Source organism: Callorhinchus milii, unplaced genomic scaffold (assembly GCF_018977255.1).
Source record: "Callorhinchus milii isolate IMCB2004 unplaced genomic scaffold, IMCB_Cmil_1.0 Scaffold24, whole genome shotgun sequence".
NCBI classification, from domain to species: domain Eukaryota; kingdom Metazoa; phylum Chordata; class Chondrichthyes; order Chimaeriformes; family Callorhinchidae; genus Callorhinchus; species Callorhinchus milii.
Genome location: NW_024704765.1, coordinates 2,295,376 through 2,310,735, shown reverse-complemented (window position 1 = coordinate 2,310,735; position 15,360 = coordinate 2,295,376). Strand labels below are relative to the sequence as shown.

Genomic DNA, 15,360 nt, shown 5'->3' with positions numbered 1-15,360 from the left:
CCCACAGGGCTCGCCCTAGGAACACAGCCTCGGGAATGAATCGAGGAGGGGAAAGGTGGGGGGGGGGAGGGGTGGGGGCTGAAAGATACAGAGGGAAGGAACAGAAACGAACCTACGAGAGTTTTAACATCGGATATATACACCGTGACACAAGCAAAATTGACTGTATCCAAGTTTCTCATCGCTGGCTTCCAACCCTTGAAATCTCTTCCCGACAAACGTGTTGGGAATCACCTCGGGAACGTGTCCCACGTAAAAGAAATTAAGGATAGCGTTTCTCCCGGTCAAAATATATCAAATTCTTCTCAAAGAGATAAAGTCTCTGATTGGATCATACCAGCCTGTAGTCTCTAAGTACATGGCATCTTATGGCACTAACGGTAATGGATCCAAATTCATTATTTGACTCCATTATATAGACACTTTGAACAGTTTTCAGTCTTTGTTAAAAATTTGGCTGCTCTGTATATTTTCTCTCTCTCTTTGTGTCTCAGAATCTCCTGTTATGGAACTTGCCCCCCCCCTCCCCAACCCACCCGACCCCCAGCCCCACCCTCATCCCAATCCCCTTTTTCCGTCCTCCGCACAATAGCTTCCTTTCTCACTCTTTCTTCATCAAAATAACGAGATCTGCCGGCTTTTTTTTTCGCACTTAGAAAAATAAACGCAGCTTTGCTCAATCAATCTCAGCCTCTCGTGTCCGCTGGAGAAAGCCGGGCACCCGATCCCTTTCAGAGGTTCACCAGCGGAATCCTGCAGACAAGAAAAGCAAAAGGAGGAGATTTCAAGGAGGTAGAAATGAGCAAAATCCCCCCCTTCCCCACTCCCCCCAAAAAAAACACCAAATCAGCAACCGTGAGTTGTATTTGGGTGGAAAAAAATGAGCCTTTGGCGAACGATTTGACGGAACCCGATCAACCATAATAATAATAATAATAATTCTTTCATTTGATATAGTGCCTTATCACATCATCGAGATGTCTCAAAGCGCTTCACAGGATACACTGTAAAGTGAATTGACTGTGTATTTTGTGGGAGAAATGTGGCAGCCAATTGCGCACAGCAGTGTCCCACAAATAGTCATGAAGTGAGTGACCAATTTTATCTGGGGTTTTGTTGGCCAGGACACTGGGAGAGAGAAACTCCCTTCTCTTTTCGAATAGCGCTGTGGAATTTTTTAATATCCACCTTTTCAGGCAGACAGGATTGTGGTTTCATCCGAAGGACGGCATTTTGGAGATTGAGGCTTTTTTGTCATTGGAGTGAGTGTTATGGCCTTCCAAGCCAAAGCTAATTAATTCAAAGGTAGGAGGAACCGCAGAATCAGAGGAGGCAGCATGTTGGGGTGTGCACATGGGCTGATCACTGGCAAATTAAGTTTAATACAGATAATTGCAAGGGACTGAATATAGGATGTAATAGGAGGCATGTATACTACATGGATGGGAGAGAACTTGCCAAGGGAGAAGCTGAAAGAGATCTGGAGGTGTTAGCTGACTCATTGCCACTCACCGTGTCAAACAGTTTGAGGCAGCAATAAACAAGGCAAACAGGATGCTGGGCTGTGTCGCCAAATCAGTTGAGGTTCTGATCCCCACAAGTCATGCTCTAGTTGAATAGCTCTATTCAGGCCCCACCTTCATTCCTGCTCACAGCTCTGGTGTTTCCTCCTCCCTGTCAAGGGTTGTAAATCTCTTTGCCTTCTCAGCCCTCTGAACCTGGACCATCTCCTCCAGCCCTATTCCCCTGCTCACACCATCCACTGTGGTTTTGTTCCTCACACCTCCCATCCTATCATTGGTGGCCAAACCTTCTGCCATTGCGTTCCCCCAGATCCCTGGAACTCTCTCCCCAAATTATTTTGCCTGGTGCCTCTCCCTGCCTTCAAAGACCTATTAGAATCTTATCTCTTTCACAGTGTTTTTGATCAACACCTTCAAGTTCTCCTCCCTCTCCACTCAGTAATCCCCTGAAGAGAGCTATTCAACTAGAGTATGACTTCTGGGGATCAGACCTCAACTGATTTGGCAAGACAGCCCAGGTTCCTGTTGGTCTTGTTTATTGCTGCCTCGCACTATTGTTGTGAAGGTCCTTTGAGCTCGTCATCCTAAAACAGTGTATTGGAGTGTCAGCCTGGACGATATGAGTTCAAAGCCCTGACGTGGGGTTTGAACCGCAATCTTCCAACTCAGAGGTGCTATATGACTCTTTATGCCTTCAGCCATCTCCCTTCTCCCCTCCCCGCCAACCCCACCCCCACACACACAGTCCCCCTCCCTGCTCGCTCTCCCACTCCATCTCCGTTAAGCACTTTGAAATGTTTTACCAAGTGAAAGGCAAGGGCAGGTCGTTGAACGAATTGCAGGGGCTCAATGCACGACCGGCTTCATTGATATTCAAAGCAAGTAGGTTCAAACCGCACCCGGCACTCTCCACTGGATACTTGTGATTCTCAACAGAGGGAATGAATAGATAATTGTTTTCAATATTTGGAAGAGCTTCCGTGTTAAAAGGCAGGCTAAACCCTGGGGGCCTCACCAGCTGCCCAGAGAGGTTCTGAGGGAATGTTAGCAGAGATCTCCTTAGCTTCTTCCTGCCATTAAAATTAATGGGATCGAGAGGCCAGAATAAAAGGCTTGACACAGGTTGTTCTGTTTGTAAGCTCTGTGCCATAGTATGACTCAATATTGGTTGAATAAAAATAATATAATTGCATTTGATACAACGCTTTATCACATCTTTGAGACGTGTCAAAGCGCTTCACAGAATATATTGCAAAGTGAATTAACTTATATTTTGTGGGCGAAACATGGCAGCCAATTACACACAGCAGCGTCCCACAAACAGTCATAGATTGAGTGACCAAATTATTATTAATTTTTTTTGAAGGGATTATTACCGTCAGAAATCGATCCACCAATCGAATAACAAGGCTCTTACTTACTGCTAGGATTGTGGAGTCAGGAAACTTGCCTAAGGAGGATTGCCCACAGGAGCAGTCTAATTTCTCCACCTCCCACCACCCTCTCCTCCCATCGCAGGCTGAGCTCATTGTCAGTCCCTTGCCATCACATTAGCTGAAATCTGCCTCAAGAAATCGATGTCCACTGTTGCTGGGTCCACATCTCATCATTGGTTTTCAAACAATAAAAGCCAGAGCTTTGAGCAATCCAATCGAGAACCCAGGACTAAGGTAGCAGATGATTCCCAGTGTTGGAGAAATGAGTTATGAGCAATGATTAGACAAGTTTGGGCTCTTCGTAATTAAAAGCGGGGGACTTCATAGAAGTATAGGAGTAGCTTTATGGAATCCCTTCATTATTTTAAAAACCTCAATCAGATCACCTTTCAACCTTCTAAACTCAAGGGAATAGAGACCAAGTTTATGCAATCTTTCCTCATAATTTATCCCTTTTAGCCCTGGTATCATTCTGATGAGTCTGTGTTGCACCCCTTCCAGAGCCAATATATTCTTCCTGAGGTGTGGTGCACAAAACTGAACAGTCTCCAGATGGGCTCTGACCAAGGCTCTATATAGTTGAAGCATCAGTTCCTCTCCTTTAAATTCCGACTCCCTTGAGATAAAGGCCAACATCCCATTAGCCTTTTTGAACACTGTTTGTATCTGTAAACGTGTTTATAGTGATTTGTGTATTTGGACACCCAAATCCCTTTGCTCTTCCAGTTCTTAGTTTCTCCCCATTTAGAAAATATTCAGTTTTACTATTTTTGAATCCATAGTGGATGACCCCACACTTCCTACATTGAATTCCATCTGCCACAGTTTTGCCCATTCAGTTAATGTATTTAAGTCCCTTTGTAAGTTCCTGCTCCCATCTGCACAATTTTGCCTCCTAATCTTGTGTCATCTGCAAATTTGTATATAAAACTTTCTATTCCTTCATCCAAGTCATTTACTATGTATATACAGTGAAAAACTGAGGCCTCATTACAGACCCTGTGGGACACCACTTGTCACGTCCCGCCAATCAGAGAACATTCACCTTATAGCTACTATCGTGGAGTCCTGTAGCTCAGTGGTTGAGCACTCGCTTTGTAAGTGAGAGACCTGAGTTCAATTCGAGGCAGAGGGCGAAACCTTGGGCAGGTTTCCTTACTCCACACAGAGCCTAATAATAATCCCTCCAAAACCAAAAACAATAATAAATTGGTCATTTTCAACCCATGACTGTTTGTGGGACATTGCTGTGCGCAATTGGCTGCCGCGTTCGCCCACAAATATACAATCAATTCACTTTACAGTGTGTTCTGTGAAGCGCTTTGGGACATCCTCCTGACGTGAAAAGCGCTATATCAAATGCAAGGATTATTATTATTATTATTACTCTCCGTTTCCTGCCTCCCAACCAATTACCTATGTCACAAGGTCTCAGCCCATTCTATGTGCTTTTATTTTTGCTAATAACCTCTTGTGCGGAACTTTATCAAATGCCTCTGGAAGTCCATGTGGACGACATCCACAGACACTCTCTTATCCACCATGTTAGTGGCCTCCTCACAAAATTCAATTAGATTTGTCAAGCACCACCTACCTCTTCCCAAATCCTCGCTGACTCTCTTTGATTAGCTCATATTTGACCATGTGCTCAGTCACTCTGACCCAGATAAGAGATTCCAGTAACTTCCCCATAACTGAAGTGAAGCTGACAGGTCTGCAGTTACCTGGTTGTTCCCTCCCTCCCTTCTCAAATAATGGAGTGACATTTGCAAATCTCCAATCCAAGAGCACAATTACTGAATATAGCGCTTTGGAAAATTATGGCAAAGGCGTCCTCAATTTCCTCCCCTACTTATTTTAACACCCTAGGGTGGAATCTATCAGGTCCTGGAGATTTGTCTAGCTTTAGTCTCAATATTTTCTTGATTACCATTTTTTATTTATATTAAATGCATTTAGCATCTCTCTTTGTCTTATTTTTAGGTTCCCTTCTACCACTGGTACTTTGTCCTCTTCCTCTATTGTGAAAACAGAAGCAAAGTATTCATTCCACAAGCCTGACATTTCGTTATTGTCCATTAGTCTCACCAACATCTGTCTTTAATTGGCTCACATTCCTCTTTACCACTCTTTCTTTTAATATATTCATAAAAACTTTTACTGTGGCCCTCTAATTTGAAGATTTTGCCCTCTTTTTCCAAATCATTTTCTTCTGAAATGGCCATATGAAATCTTTGCTCCTTTCTGTCTTTCTTTCCCTTCGTGAGCTCAGTGCTCAGTTCATGTTTTCTTCCCCACGTCCATCTGCCTGTTCAGGTGAGCATTAAGGATCTTGAACACTGCGGGAAAAGAGAAGGACATTTCTCCCGGTTTCCCGCTCAACAGTCCTCCCTCATGACAGTTTGCACAAAATGGTCACCTTGCTGTGTACAAAATGGCTGCTCCGTTTCCCTACAGAAAACCAGTCACCATATGTGACAGCAATTACTGTGAAGCGCTTTGAGACATTTTGACATTTTAGTCACTAAAAAAAAATGCAAGTTCTCTTATTAAGTGCTCCTTCTGCTTAGCTCTGAGTTGCTAAGCAACAATCGTGTCAACTTGGCTCTATCGGCTCCACTCTCGCCTCTGAATCAGAAAGTTGTGGGTTCAAGTCCACACGTCAGGACTTCAAGCTCACAGTGTAGGCGGACACTCCAATACAGTGCTGATCAAATGTTAAACCAATGTCCCATCTCGTCTGCCTGTTCAGATGGATGTTTGGCAACTATGGCATTGTTTGAAAAGAAAAGGAAGTTTCTCTCTCCAAGTGTCCTGGCTGACAATCCTCCAGATAAAATTGATTATTTATTTCATGGCTGTTTGTGGGACATTTGCTGTGTGCAACATGGCTGCCTGCAAATACACTGCACTTTCCATTAAAACATGTGAAGGCACTTTGAGAGTTTATCAATTGTAAACCTCATTATTATATGTTAAGGATGGGCGGGTGAGGGAATACCTAGAAGCAGAGGAAAGCGGATAGGATAACCGAGCTGTCTACTTTAAACAGGTCATTCTCCAATGCTGAGATACCTGTAATGTGGTTGCACGTTATTCAAAAGAAGTTGGGTGTTCCACCAAACACAGGGCTGCCTCACTCCATCCTGACAGTCACAAAGGACTTTAGACATCACATACTTACAAGTCCATGTCTTTTTTATGGTCAATCCTTTCCGTCTTCCTCCCCCCCACTTCCCCGCCCTTCCCCGTAAGGAAACATATCGACAGCAGAAAGAAATCAGAAGCAGATCGCATCAGCGACCTTTCAGGCCCACTACTTCCTTGCGAGTGTGAAGGGCTCACAACTCACAATCACTGTTGGTGTCACCGCGTTTCATGCTAGATTTCGGGAATGCAATGAAACCTCTCCACAATGCCAGCCTTTGTGATCGTCACTGGGCATCCAGGCCTTGTTGGGTCAGGGTATTAAAGGGCCCAGTTGCCTCAGTCTCGAAGCCCTGAAGTTCAGATTCAGAGCTCCACAATAACCGAATTGTAAATCAGAAGAGCCTTAATTCTCAACCCGTGAAGCTTCCAAGTTAGTTAAGGTGGGATTGCACTTCAGGGTTTGAGAGAAATAGCCGACTCCAACCTCAATTAGTCATGGCTTGATCTCATCTCAATGCCATCAATTTGGAGCTGAGATCTGGGTGAAGATATAATCTAATAATCGTGTATTTGATATAGCACCTTATCACGTCTTCAAGACGTCTCAAAGCGCTTCACAGAATATACTGTAAAGTGAATTGACTGTATATTTTGTGGACAAAACGCAGCAGCCAATTGCACACTCAGTATCCCTTAAACAGTCATGGATTGAGTGATCAAATTATTATTGTTATTTATTTATTTTTGAAGGGATTATTACACATTTGATGGAGCGAGTCAATTTCCTTTACACATTTTGATTTTAACCGCTTATTATTGCCAAACATCAGACTCGGTGGGTGGGGATGGACCAGGCAATGGCTACCGGATGCCCCCCAAGATCTTTTGGTCAAGCGGAGTTTGATCTCTGAATTGGTTTCATTGCATCCCGTTGCTCTGTAGCCAAACCTCTTTTTTTGGGGGACAGAATTAGCAAGTCAAAATCGGTTCGTGCAACGGACAGTCATACTTACCAGGGACTAGGCACGCGGAGTCTGGCTGCCTCAGGTGAAAGAGCCTTCAGCCAGTCAGCAGGAGATTTCATACCATTTCTCCGAAGCGTAGGGCACTGGGATTAGCTGGCGTTCTGGTGGGGAGATTCTGCAGCGAGCAGAAAAATGGGCTTTGCGCGAGATGGCACTTAATATACATCAGGCAGGCCTAAGTACAAGCTAAGCCTGGAAAACAAAGCCCTGTGAAGTGGCTCTCTGTCACTTGGTTAGAGCATCGACCTTCATCCTCGAACAATACAGACCTGGGTGGGATACGCGGGGGCTACTAACACCTCCCTCAACATTCCCCACAAAAAACTGTTTCATGTCAACTGAATGTTACATCTTCAGCGTAACCAAGGCAATTGGAAACTAAGATGAGGATTTTATTTTATTTCAAGATAGTGTGATATCAAAGTTTACATAACGTTAATACTAATAATAATCCTTGCATTTGATACGGTGCCTGGTCACGTCTTCGAGACGTCTCAAAGAGCCTCACAGAATATACTGGAATTGACTTTATGTTTTGTAGGTAAAACACGGCAGCCAATTGTGCACAGCAGTGTCCCACAAACAGTCATGGATTAATTGAGCACATTTTTTTTTAAAAAATTAACAATTAGGAGGGTATTAATGGCCTTCATAACAAGATGTGGAGAGACATGGATTTATCCTGATACATTTTGGGATCTTTGCAAAATATTTTCCTTGTAAATTCAGCCCTTTGAGCATAACGTCATTCAGATTAATTCTTCTTCTGTGCATTATTTTGTTTTAGAGCAACAACAACAACTTGCATTTATGGAGCGCCCTTCACGTGAGGTAGCGGCTCGGAACGCTGGGGCATTGCTGCAACATTGGAGTGGACAAAATTTGGTGTGTGAACAAATCTGTAAAAAATATGGCGGGATAAATATTGCTTGTTAATTGTCATTTTCCCCTTCTTTCTAAAGTCTGACCCTGAACAGCACTTACAGGGCTTAAAGGGTTAAATTATGAGGGCAGGTTGCATAAACCTGGTCTGTATTCCTTTGTTTAGAAGGTTGAGGGGTGATCTGAATGAGGTATTTAAAATATTAAAGGGATTCGATAGGGTAGATACAGAGAAACTATTTCCTCTATTCAGGGAATCCAGAACAAGGGGCATCATCTTAAAATTAGAGCCGGGCCATTTAGGAGTGAAGTCAGGGGCAGTTTTTCACCCAATGGGAAGTGAAAATCTGGAACTATCTTCCCCATAAAGCTGTGGATGGTGGATCCATTCACAATTTTAGAACTGAGGTGATGTATAACTGTTAGGTCAGGGTATCAAGGGATAAGGGGCAAGATCGGGTAATTAGACTTGAGGTACAGATCAGCTATGATCTTATAGAATGGCGAGACAGGCTCGAATGGCCTCCTCCTGTTCCTACGTTCCCATTATGAAAATAGCAGATCAGGAGATCATAAGTTAAAAGTCATGCAATTGTGAACCCTTGACCTGCTGCCTGGATGTATCTGAAAGTCTTGCACTGGGTCAAATTTGGGGAAAGGGAGAGAAAATAACAATTAACAAGGAATTTGGCGAAACTTTAGATCCAGGGCGTTGGGACAGAAATCCATGTAGCAGAGTAATGCAAAAACCACACCAGTTCTGGGAATATCAGTGACTTGGAAGTATTCCCATTGAATTCCCGTTTCCACCCCAAAATATTCGTTCAATTCACTTTACAATATATTCTGTGAGACGTCTCAACAAAGTGATAAGGCACTATATCAAATGCAAGTATTATTATTATTATTAAATGATTCTTCACTGAGCGAAGGCATGTGTATATTAAATTAGGAAAAAATGCAACAACATTTATTTTTCTTATATATGCTCTATGGGAAACTACCCGCGTGAAGGTCGCTATATAAATTTAAGTTGTTGTTATTTAATTACATTGAATAACATTTTATTCCAGAGTATGTTTATCAAGAAGTCATTTTGCTGGTCCTTTGGTTAGTCTTTCTAAAGTGACTGGAAGCTCCCGTGTTAGTGGAGAACACGGCTGTTTGTCATATGTGCTAAGAGATGCATTTTAGCTTCTCTATGTTTGTACAGTTCAAAACTAAATGGCATCCATTCCAAGTAAATTTTGAGTTTTTCAGACAACTTTTGCACGTTTTTTAAGGGATTTCTTTAATTGCAAAATGTGAAAGGGAGTGTTGGGCTAACTCATGCAAACCCTAACCCAAATATCGATCAACACACATAGGAACAGGAGTAGGTCATTCAGCTCCTCAAGCCTGTTTTAGATGATGGATGATTTATACCCAAACTCAATTTACCACCATTACTCCACATCCCTTAATATACCAGCCTAACAAGTATCTATCAACCTTGAAAATGTGAATGGATCCACAGCCTTTTGGGGGAGAGAGTTCCAGATTTACACGAGCCTTAAATTTAAATTTAACTCAAGTTCCTATGAGTTGGGACCACAGATGGCCTGATTTCTGAATTAAGAATTTTTATTAAGAAATGGTGTAAAAGTCTCCCCAAAATCCAATTTTCACAATTGTTGTGAAGTCAAAAGTACTTTAGCCTTCAGATTATATGAATGCAATGCTTTGGTGTAATTGATCCATTGGGCATGGAATATTAATATGAATTCCACTCTTTCCAATCCCAGAATCTGTCTCTCTCCAATTCCAGAATGCTACTCTATCCCACTCTGGAATCCCTCAAGTGGGAAAGTCCTAAACGTGTTTGAAGGATGGAGATTTATACAAGTTCTCACCTAGTTCTTTTGGTCTGTAAAGTAGATGCAACAATGCAAGGAGTGTAAATCTTGAAAAGAAGCCTTTTCATATTTATTCAACACTATCCTGGATTTTTTTACGGTGAGATAAATTCAAACTGTTGTAGTGCCTTGAGATTTTGTTTTTGCTTTTAAAATAGATTTACGTTTGTGTCATAACTGTGTGAATCATAATGAAATTCTCTCTTCCTGCCCAGAGACTATTTCCCCATTTGGTTTTGATTTGTCATTTGCCAATGATAGATCAGACAATATGGCTTGGGAAAAAGACTTGGACTAACAGACCAGGGCCTGAGAGTCACTTAGGTTCCTGAAATCCCTGAAAGCCAAAGCCCTAACAGAGTAGAGTGGTCCTAACTAGACAAGCAGAGGGACGCTTACCAGTTTGATTATGGCCTAAGACCATGAAGAACTATGGGCCACTAATACAATACAAAATTATATTTATATCATGCCTTTTACGTTGGTTATTTCATGTTAGTTATTTCACTAAAACTTTGCTGAATGGATAAAAATAACTTTGATGTTAAGGTACTACAATGTTACCCAGCGAGTTGTTACGGTCTGGAATGCAAAGCCTGAAAGGGTGGTGGAAGCAGATTCGATAACAGCTTTCAAAGGGAATTAGATAGGAAGAATTTGCAGGGTTTGGGGGGAAGTGGGACGAGTTAGTGGCTCTTTCAAAGAGCAGGTACAGCACAATGGGCTGAATGGCCTTCTCCTGTGCTGTAGGATTGTACGATTCTATGATACTATGAATGTGCCGGTGGGAAGTTTGCGCTATGTGATGTGATGATTATCACAAGTGCTCTGTTTTCCTGTGTATGACTGCGTTGGGGCCAAACAGCCCTTTGACTTCTGGGGAATGGTTTATGCCTTCAGCTTTCTCAGTGATGAACTGCCGTCATTTTCTTTTCACTACCTTTTAAAAAAAATCTAGCCACTCAAACAGCTTTTAATATTAGAAGGTTTGGCTTATTTTAAGCCAAAACAATATAGTGGCATTTATGTGCCATAATGGCTGAAGGGAGAAACCAATCTCCAGAAGACGGGGGAGAGGGGGGGAATTTAAATCCCAAAGGATTGAAAATTTTGTCCTTGTAATATTTATCACATCACGTAACGCAAATTTGTTCCAATTGGAGCCGAGACCTAATGAGCGAGCCAACTTTTTTTTCTGAAATAAGTATTTGTTTGCTTGTATAATATGTTTTTGCCCCCAAGTCTTGGGAAAGTTGCCTCTCTCTGAAGGTCGATGCTTTAACGTGTTCCCACAAAGAGCTACTTTGTCAAGAAAGTCTGGTCGGTCAAGTCACCAGCCTTCACCGTCCAAACAACCAACCAACCAACCAATGCTGGTGTGGCCACTGCACTTCCCTCAAGAACATTTCACTTCAGGCAGACAGAAGCGGACAGCAGAAGATCTGATGTGCACAGAGACACACTGAGCACAAGTGACCAAAGCACCAACACACGCCCCAGCTTTGGTTGACTGGGGTTTGTTAACAAAAGCAAAGGACTTGGGGAGGGGGGCGGAGGAAAAAGAAAACAGCCCATAGAACGCGGACAGAGAACGGAAATGGTCGGAATATTTGAAACCTCCCTATTTTCGTTTGGTGAAAGCCGATCATCTCCCCACCAACAAAACAACCATTCTTAACGTGCTTAAGTTTCATCCATCAGTCAGACATAAGAACAGAACAGTCTTCTTCCCCTCTGACTGACCTTTGCTCTCTGACTGACTGTAAACTAATTAATGGTACGGCATGCAGACATTAATGGAATACTCTGCCAACATCCCAGAAGCTCAGCTATCACATACCTAATATTTTTCAGGGCTTCAGCCTTAAAGTCCAGTGTCTTAACATTTTCGCTCACAAAATATACAGTCAATTCACTTTACAGTATATCCTGTGAAGCGCTTTGAGACATCTCGAAGACGTGATAAGGCGCTGTGTCAAATGCGAAGATTATTATTATTGAAGTTTGTTCCTGAATTTTGATAATTGTTACAATTCTGGTTCTTTTTGAAAGCCATTTTTTTCTGTAGTTTCCTGAGATGGGAAACCCGAAAGGGACTTAAAATTCTGCCTAGTCTTAAGCGTATGAGAATATTTTTCTCTTAGAATCTAAGATGGTGCAGAACTGTGCAAAGTCCTTTAATCTAATCTTAAATTGGAAGCCGGTTTCTCGTTAAGAGCTGCGGAACAAAGCGGCTCCCAAACCAGGCTGGATTGGAGAAATTTCCACGCTTCTGCCCTGTCTTAAATTTTAAGGCACATCACACTCAAGGAAAAAGTTTTGATCCACTCAAATGAATCAGGGCAGGAGAAGGACATCACAGTGAAAAGTGTGAAAGCCAATCAATTTACAGAAATAGAAATGTGAGCAAGTTCATTCCAACTAGGTTCCCTTCAATTCATTCCAATCGTATGTAACTAATGCTTTCCCGTGAGGGCTGAAACTACCCCAGCTTGGCATTGTAAGGCAATGAAGCCAATGGAAGCTTCAGGGAAATGACGCCACCACCTTTCCACATGTAACTCTGTCCCATTTGCTTATGGTGTAGTTGCCCTTTTACTGAAGTAAAGCGGAGTGGGGCTGCACCACCTTAGTCACCCATTAATGCCTTTTGTTGGCCCAGCAGAAAGACTGAATAAGTGACAAAGTTTGCCCCATCTTCATGAGAGAAATCCTTTTGCACTATTTCTGACTCGGCCCCCGGTTCGTGAGAAACACAGAATTTGCGCCTTTTGCGCCAACAGCATGGAGGCTTCCAAAGTACTAAACAGACGAGCAAATGGCAGAAACAGAACAAATCTATTGTCGTAGTAAAGTGGGGTGTCGGGCAAGCATTAAAGTTAGAGATGTCACAGTGGAGCCTCAGTTTCAATATTATCAGTAAATAAATCATCACATCAAAATGGCTGTGCTGCGTAGTTCAAACTAGCCTTTCGATGAACATTTTGAGTCATTTGTATGTTGTCTTATCCAATTTAGTGCAGATGGGTTGCTATGTTTGCCTTAGTAACAACCGTTACCCTACTCTCTGCCACTCCTGATCCAACCCCCAGCTCAGGTCCAAATCCCTGATTGTCCAGCGCCTTGCGAGATCCTCCCGCCGTGAAAGGCTCCGTGTAAATGTCATTTGTTGTTGTTGATATTCACCCAACCTAATGTTGTTTCACCCCAATTGGTTAATTGAAAGGCCAGGACAATTAAATCAACTGCACCAAAGCAACAGTTACTGGGCTCTAGTTTGCGGTGCTTCCTAACGGGATTCTGAATCCTAGCCGAACAAACGGGAGGACTTTTCCCGGTAACCAGAAGGACATTAGGCCATGGGATCACTGCTTTCTCCATCACTGCCATCTGCCTCCAGACCGGAGTTTGACAGGAATTCTGTGTGACAGAATCCCACCAAGAGACATCGCACGTTACATCTCGTTAGGGCCGGAACTTCCACGATCGAGCAGAATCATTGGCTTCTCCACAGATGACCATCCTATGGGGCCTTGTGTTACGTTCGTTCACTGAACACATCAGTGCAGCCCAAAGAATTACAGAGCAAAACAGCACATCTACTGCTGAGTGTTGCTCCAAGTGAATCTTGGCTTGTAGCCAAAATATATCAAAACCAACGATTAATTTGGAAAGAACAGAGTGTGAATCCTTTCTCTGATAGTTTCTGGTCACACAACGATGACTAGCTGAAGGCAAAAGGTTGCCAGAGGGGCAGAATTACTTGTAAATTTGTACTTGTTCTATAGCAGGTTGGTACAACACAGGTACATGTTTGACATTACTATCTGGCTGCTGGTTAACAAACATTCTGCATTAATATGTTTGTTAATTTCATTATTTCCAGATCACCATCCCCTTAGTGGTTAAGCTAGCAATTTAGGTCCCTTCTGCCTTGAGATTAGAATGGTCATGAACTGATGTCCTTTGCCTTCTCCATCTCTCCATTGCTATTTCAAGGAAATATAGAGTTTTTCTCCTGCCTTTTATTCCCTCCTTGTTCCAAATTCACCCCCAATATTCCAATGAATTAAGTGTTTATAGGACTTTGAGGCTATATGCTACACTATTCCAGCCAGTCAGTTTGCCCCACAGTCAGATCAAAGCTTCAAATGAAACAACAAGGCTTCCAAAAGAACAATCTATGCTGCTTATGAACTCACAGAAGACAGAACCGACAGACACCCAGCTTGAAAAGCAAACGGACATCCCTTTGACAGACACCTGAAAACTGTCATGCTCAGACAGGTGCAGCGAAACGTGCATTTGTATACTGAGAGGAAGACACACATAGCCAGCCAGATAGCCAGTGCTGGAAGGCTTTGTGATGGCTGGCTGCAACATCCAGTGATGGGTGACGTGGCTTTTTCCAATGTTCTGCATCAAAAGCAGTTGATGTCACGGTTCAGAATGTTGCACAACTCAAAAATGTTAACGATTTGTGATAACACAGCACACAGCAAGGCCTTTTGGCCAGTTGAATTCTTGCTGCTGCAGTTGCTACTCAACTTCCCACTGGTGCTCTCTACTCTCTACTCCAATCCCATTCCCTTGCCCAACCCCATTCAAGTGCTACGGGACACTATCCTGTGTAAGGGGCACTATATAAATGCAAGTTGTTGTTGCTCCCCCCACACACCACAATGCTACCTTGTCTATGCTGTGCCTACTGCCCCACTGGAGATCTCTACTCTGATTTCAATTTCCTACTCTCGCTTCATACTCTTTCACACTATTTTTCTTCTGACACTTACTCAGTGATCTGAGTTTCAATAGCTGCTTGTGCCAAAATATTTCATGTTCCAATAACACTCTTCATGAAGACAATCTTTCCTCTTTAGCTCTTCCTGCGCTAAACGTGAGCTCAAATCCACACCCTCCAGACCATCACCAATTCATCAGCCAGAGGGAATAATCTTTTCTTGGTCACCTTCTCCCACAAATATACAGTGAATTCACTTTGCAGTATACTCTGTGAAGCGCTTTGAGACGGCTAGAAGACGTGAAAAGTGCTAAATCAAATGCAAGGATTATTATTATATCATTCTCAACCCTTTCAATAATAATAATAATCCTTGCAATTGATATAATGCCTTATCATGTCGTTGAGACATCTCAAAATGCTTTACAGAATATACTGCAAAGTGGCTGTATACTTTGTTAGCAAAAATAATAAGATGGTGTCTGTCAGATTTTTTTTAACCTTCTCTGCTCCTTTGAGATCCCCAATTTTCTAAACCTACCCTCATTACCATAATCCTCTGTTCTTGGCTTTCAAACCATCATCTGATGGATGTAAATAGCCCAGGGCGATGAATTCCACCTAATCTTAGCCTCAAGTCCATTCACATCAAATTTAAGATGGGGCAGACTGACAGGAACCTATATAACCAGGCTTTATTGAGAAGGC

At 42.6% G+C, this 15,360-nt stretch overlaps 1 protein-coding gene across 1 annotated transcript in view; it reads right to left on the bottom strand.

Moving 5' to 3' along the window:
- Nucleotides 1-203: 203 nt before the first annotated feature.
- ajap1 (adherens junctions associated protein 1) overlaps nucleotides 204-15,360 on the bottom strand; it is a 42,966-nt gene continuing 27,809 nt past the window's right edge. The window contains exon 6 of the mRNA XM_042343773.1: nucleotides 204-753. Within this exon, the coding sequence (XP_042199707.1) occupies nucleotides 732-753 (22 nt within the window). The 3' untranslated portion in view covers nucleotides 204-731. The remainder of the gene's footprint in view (nucleotides 754-15,360) is intronic.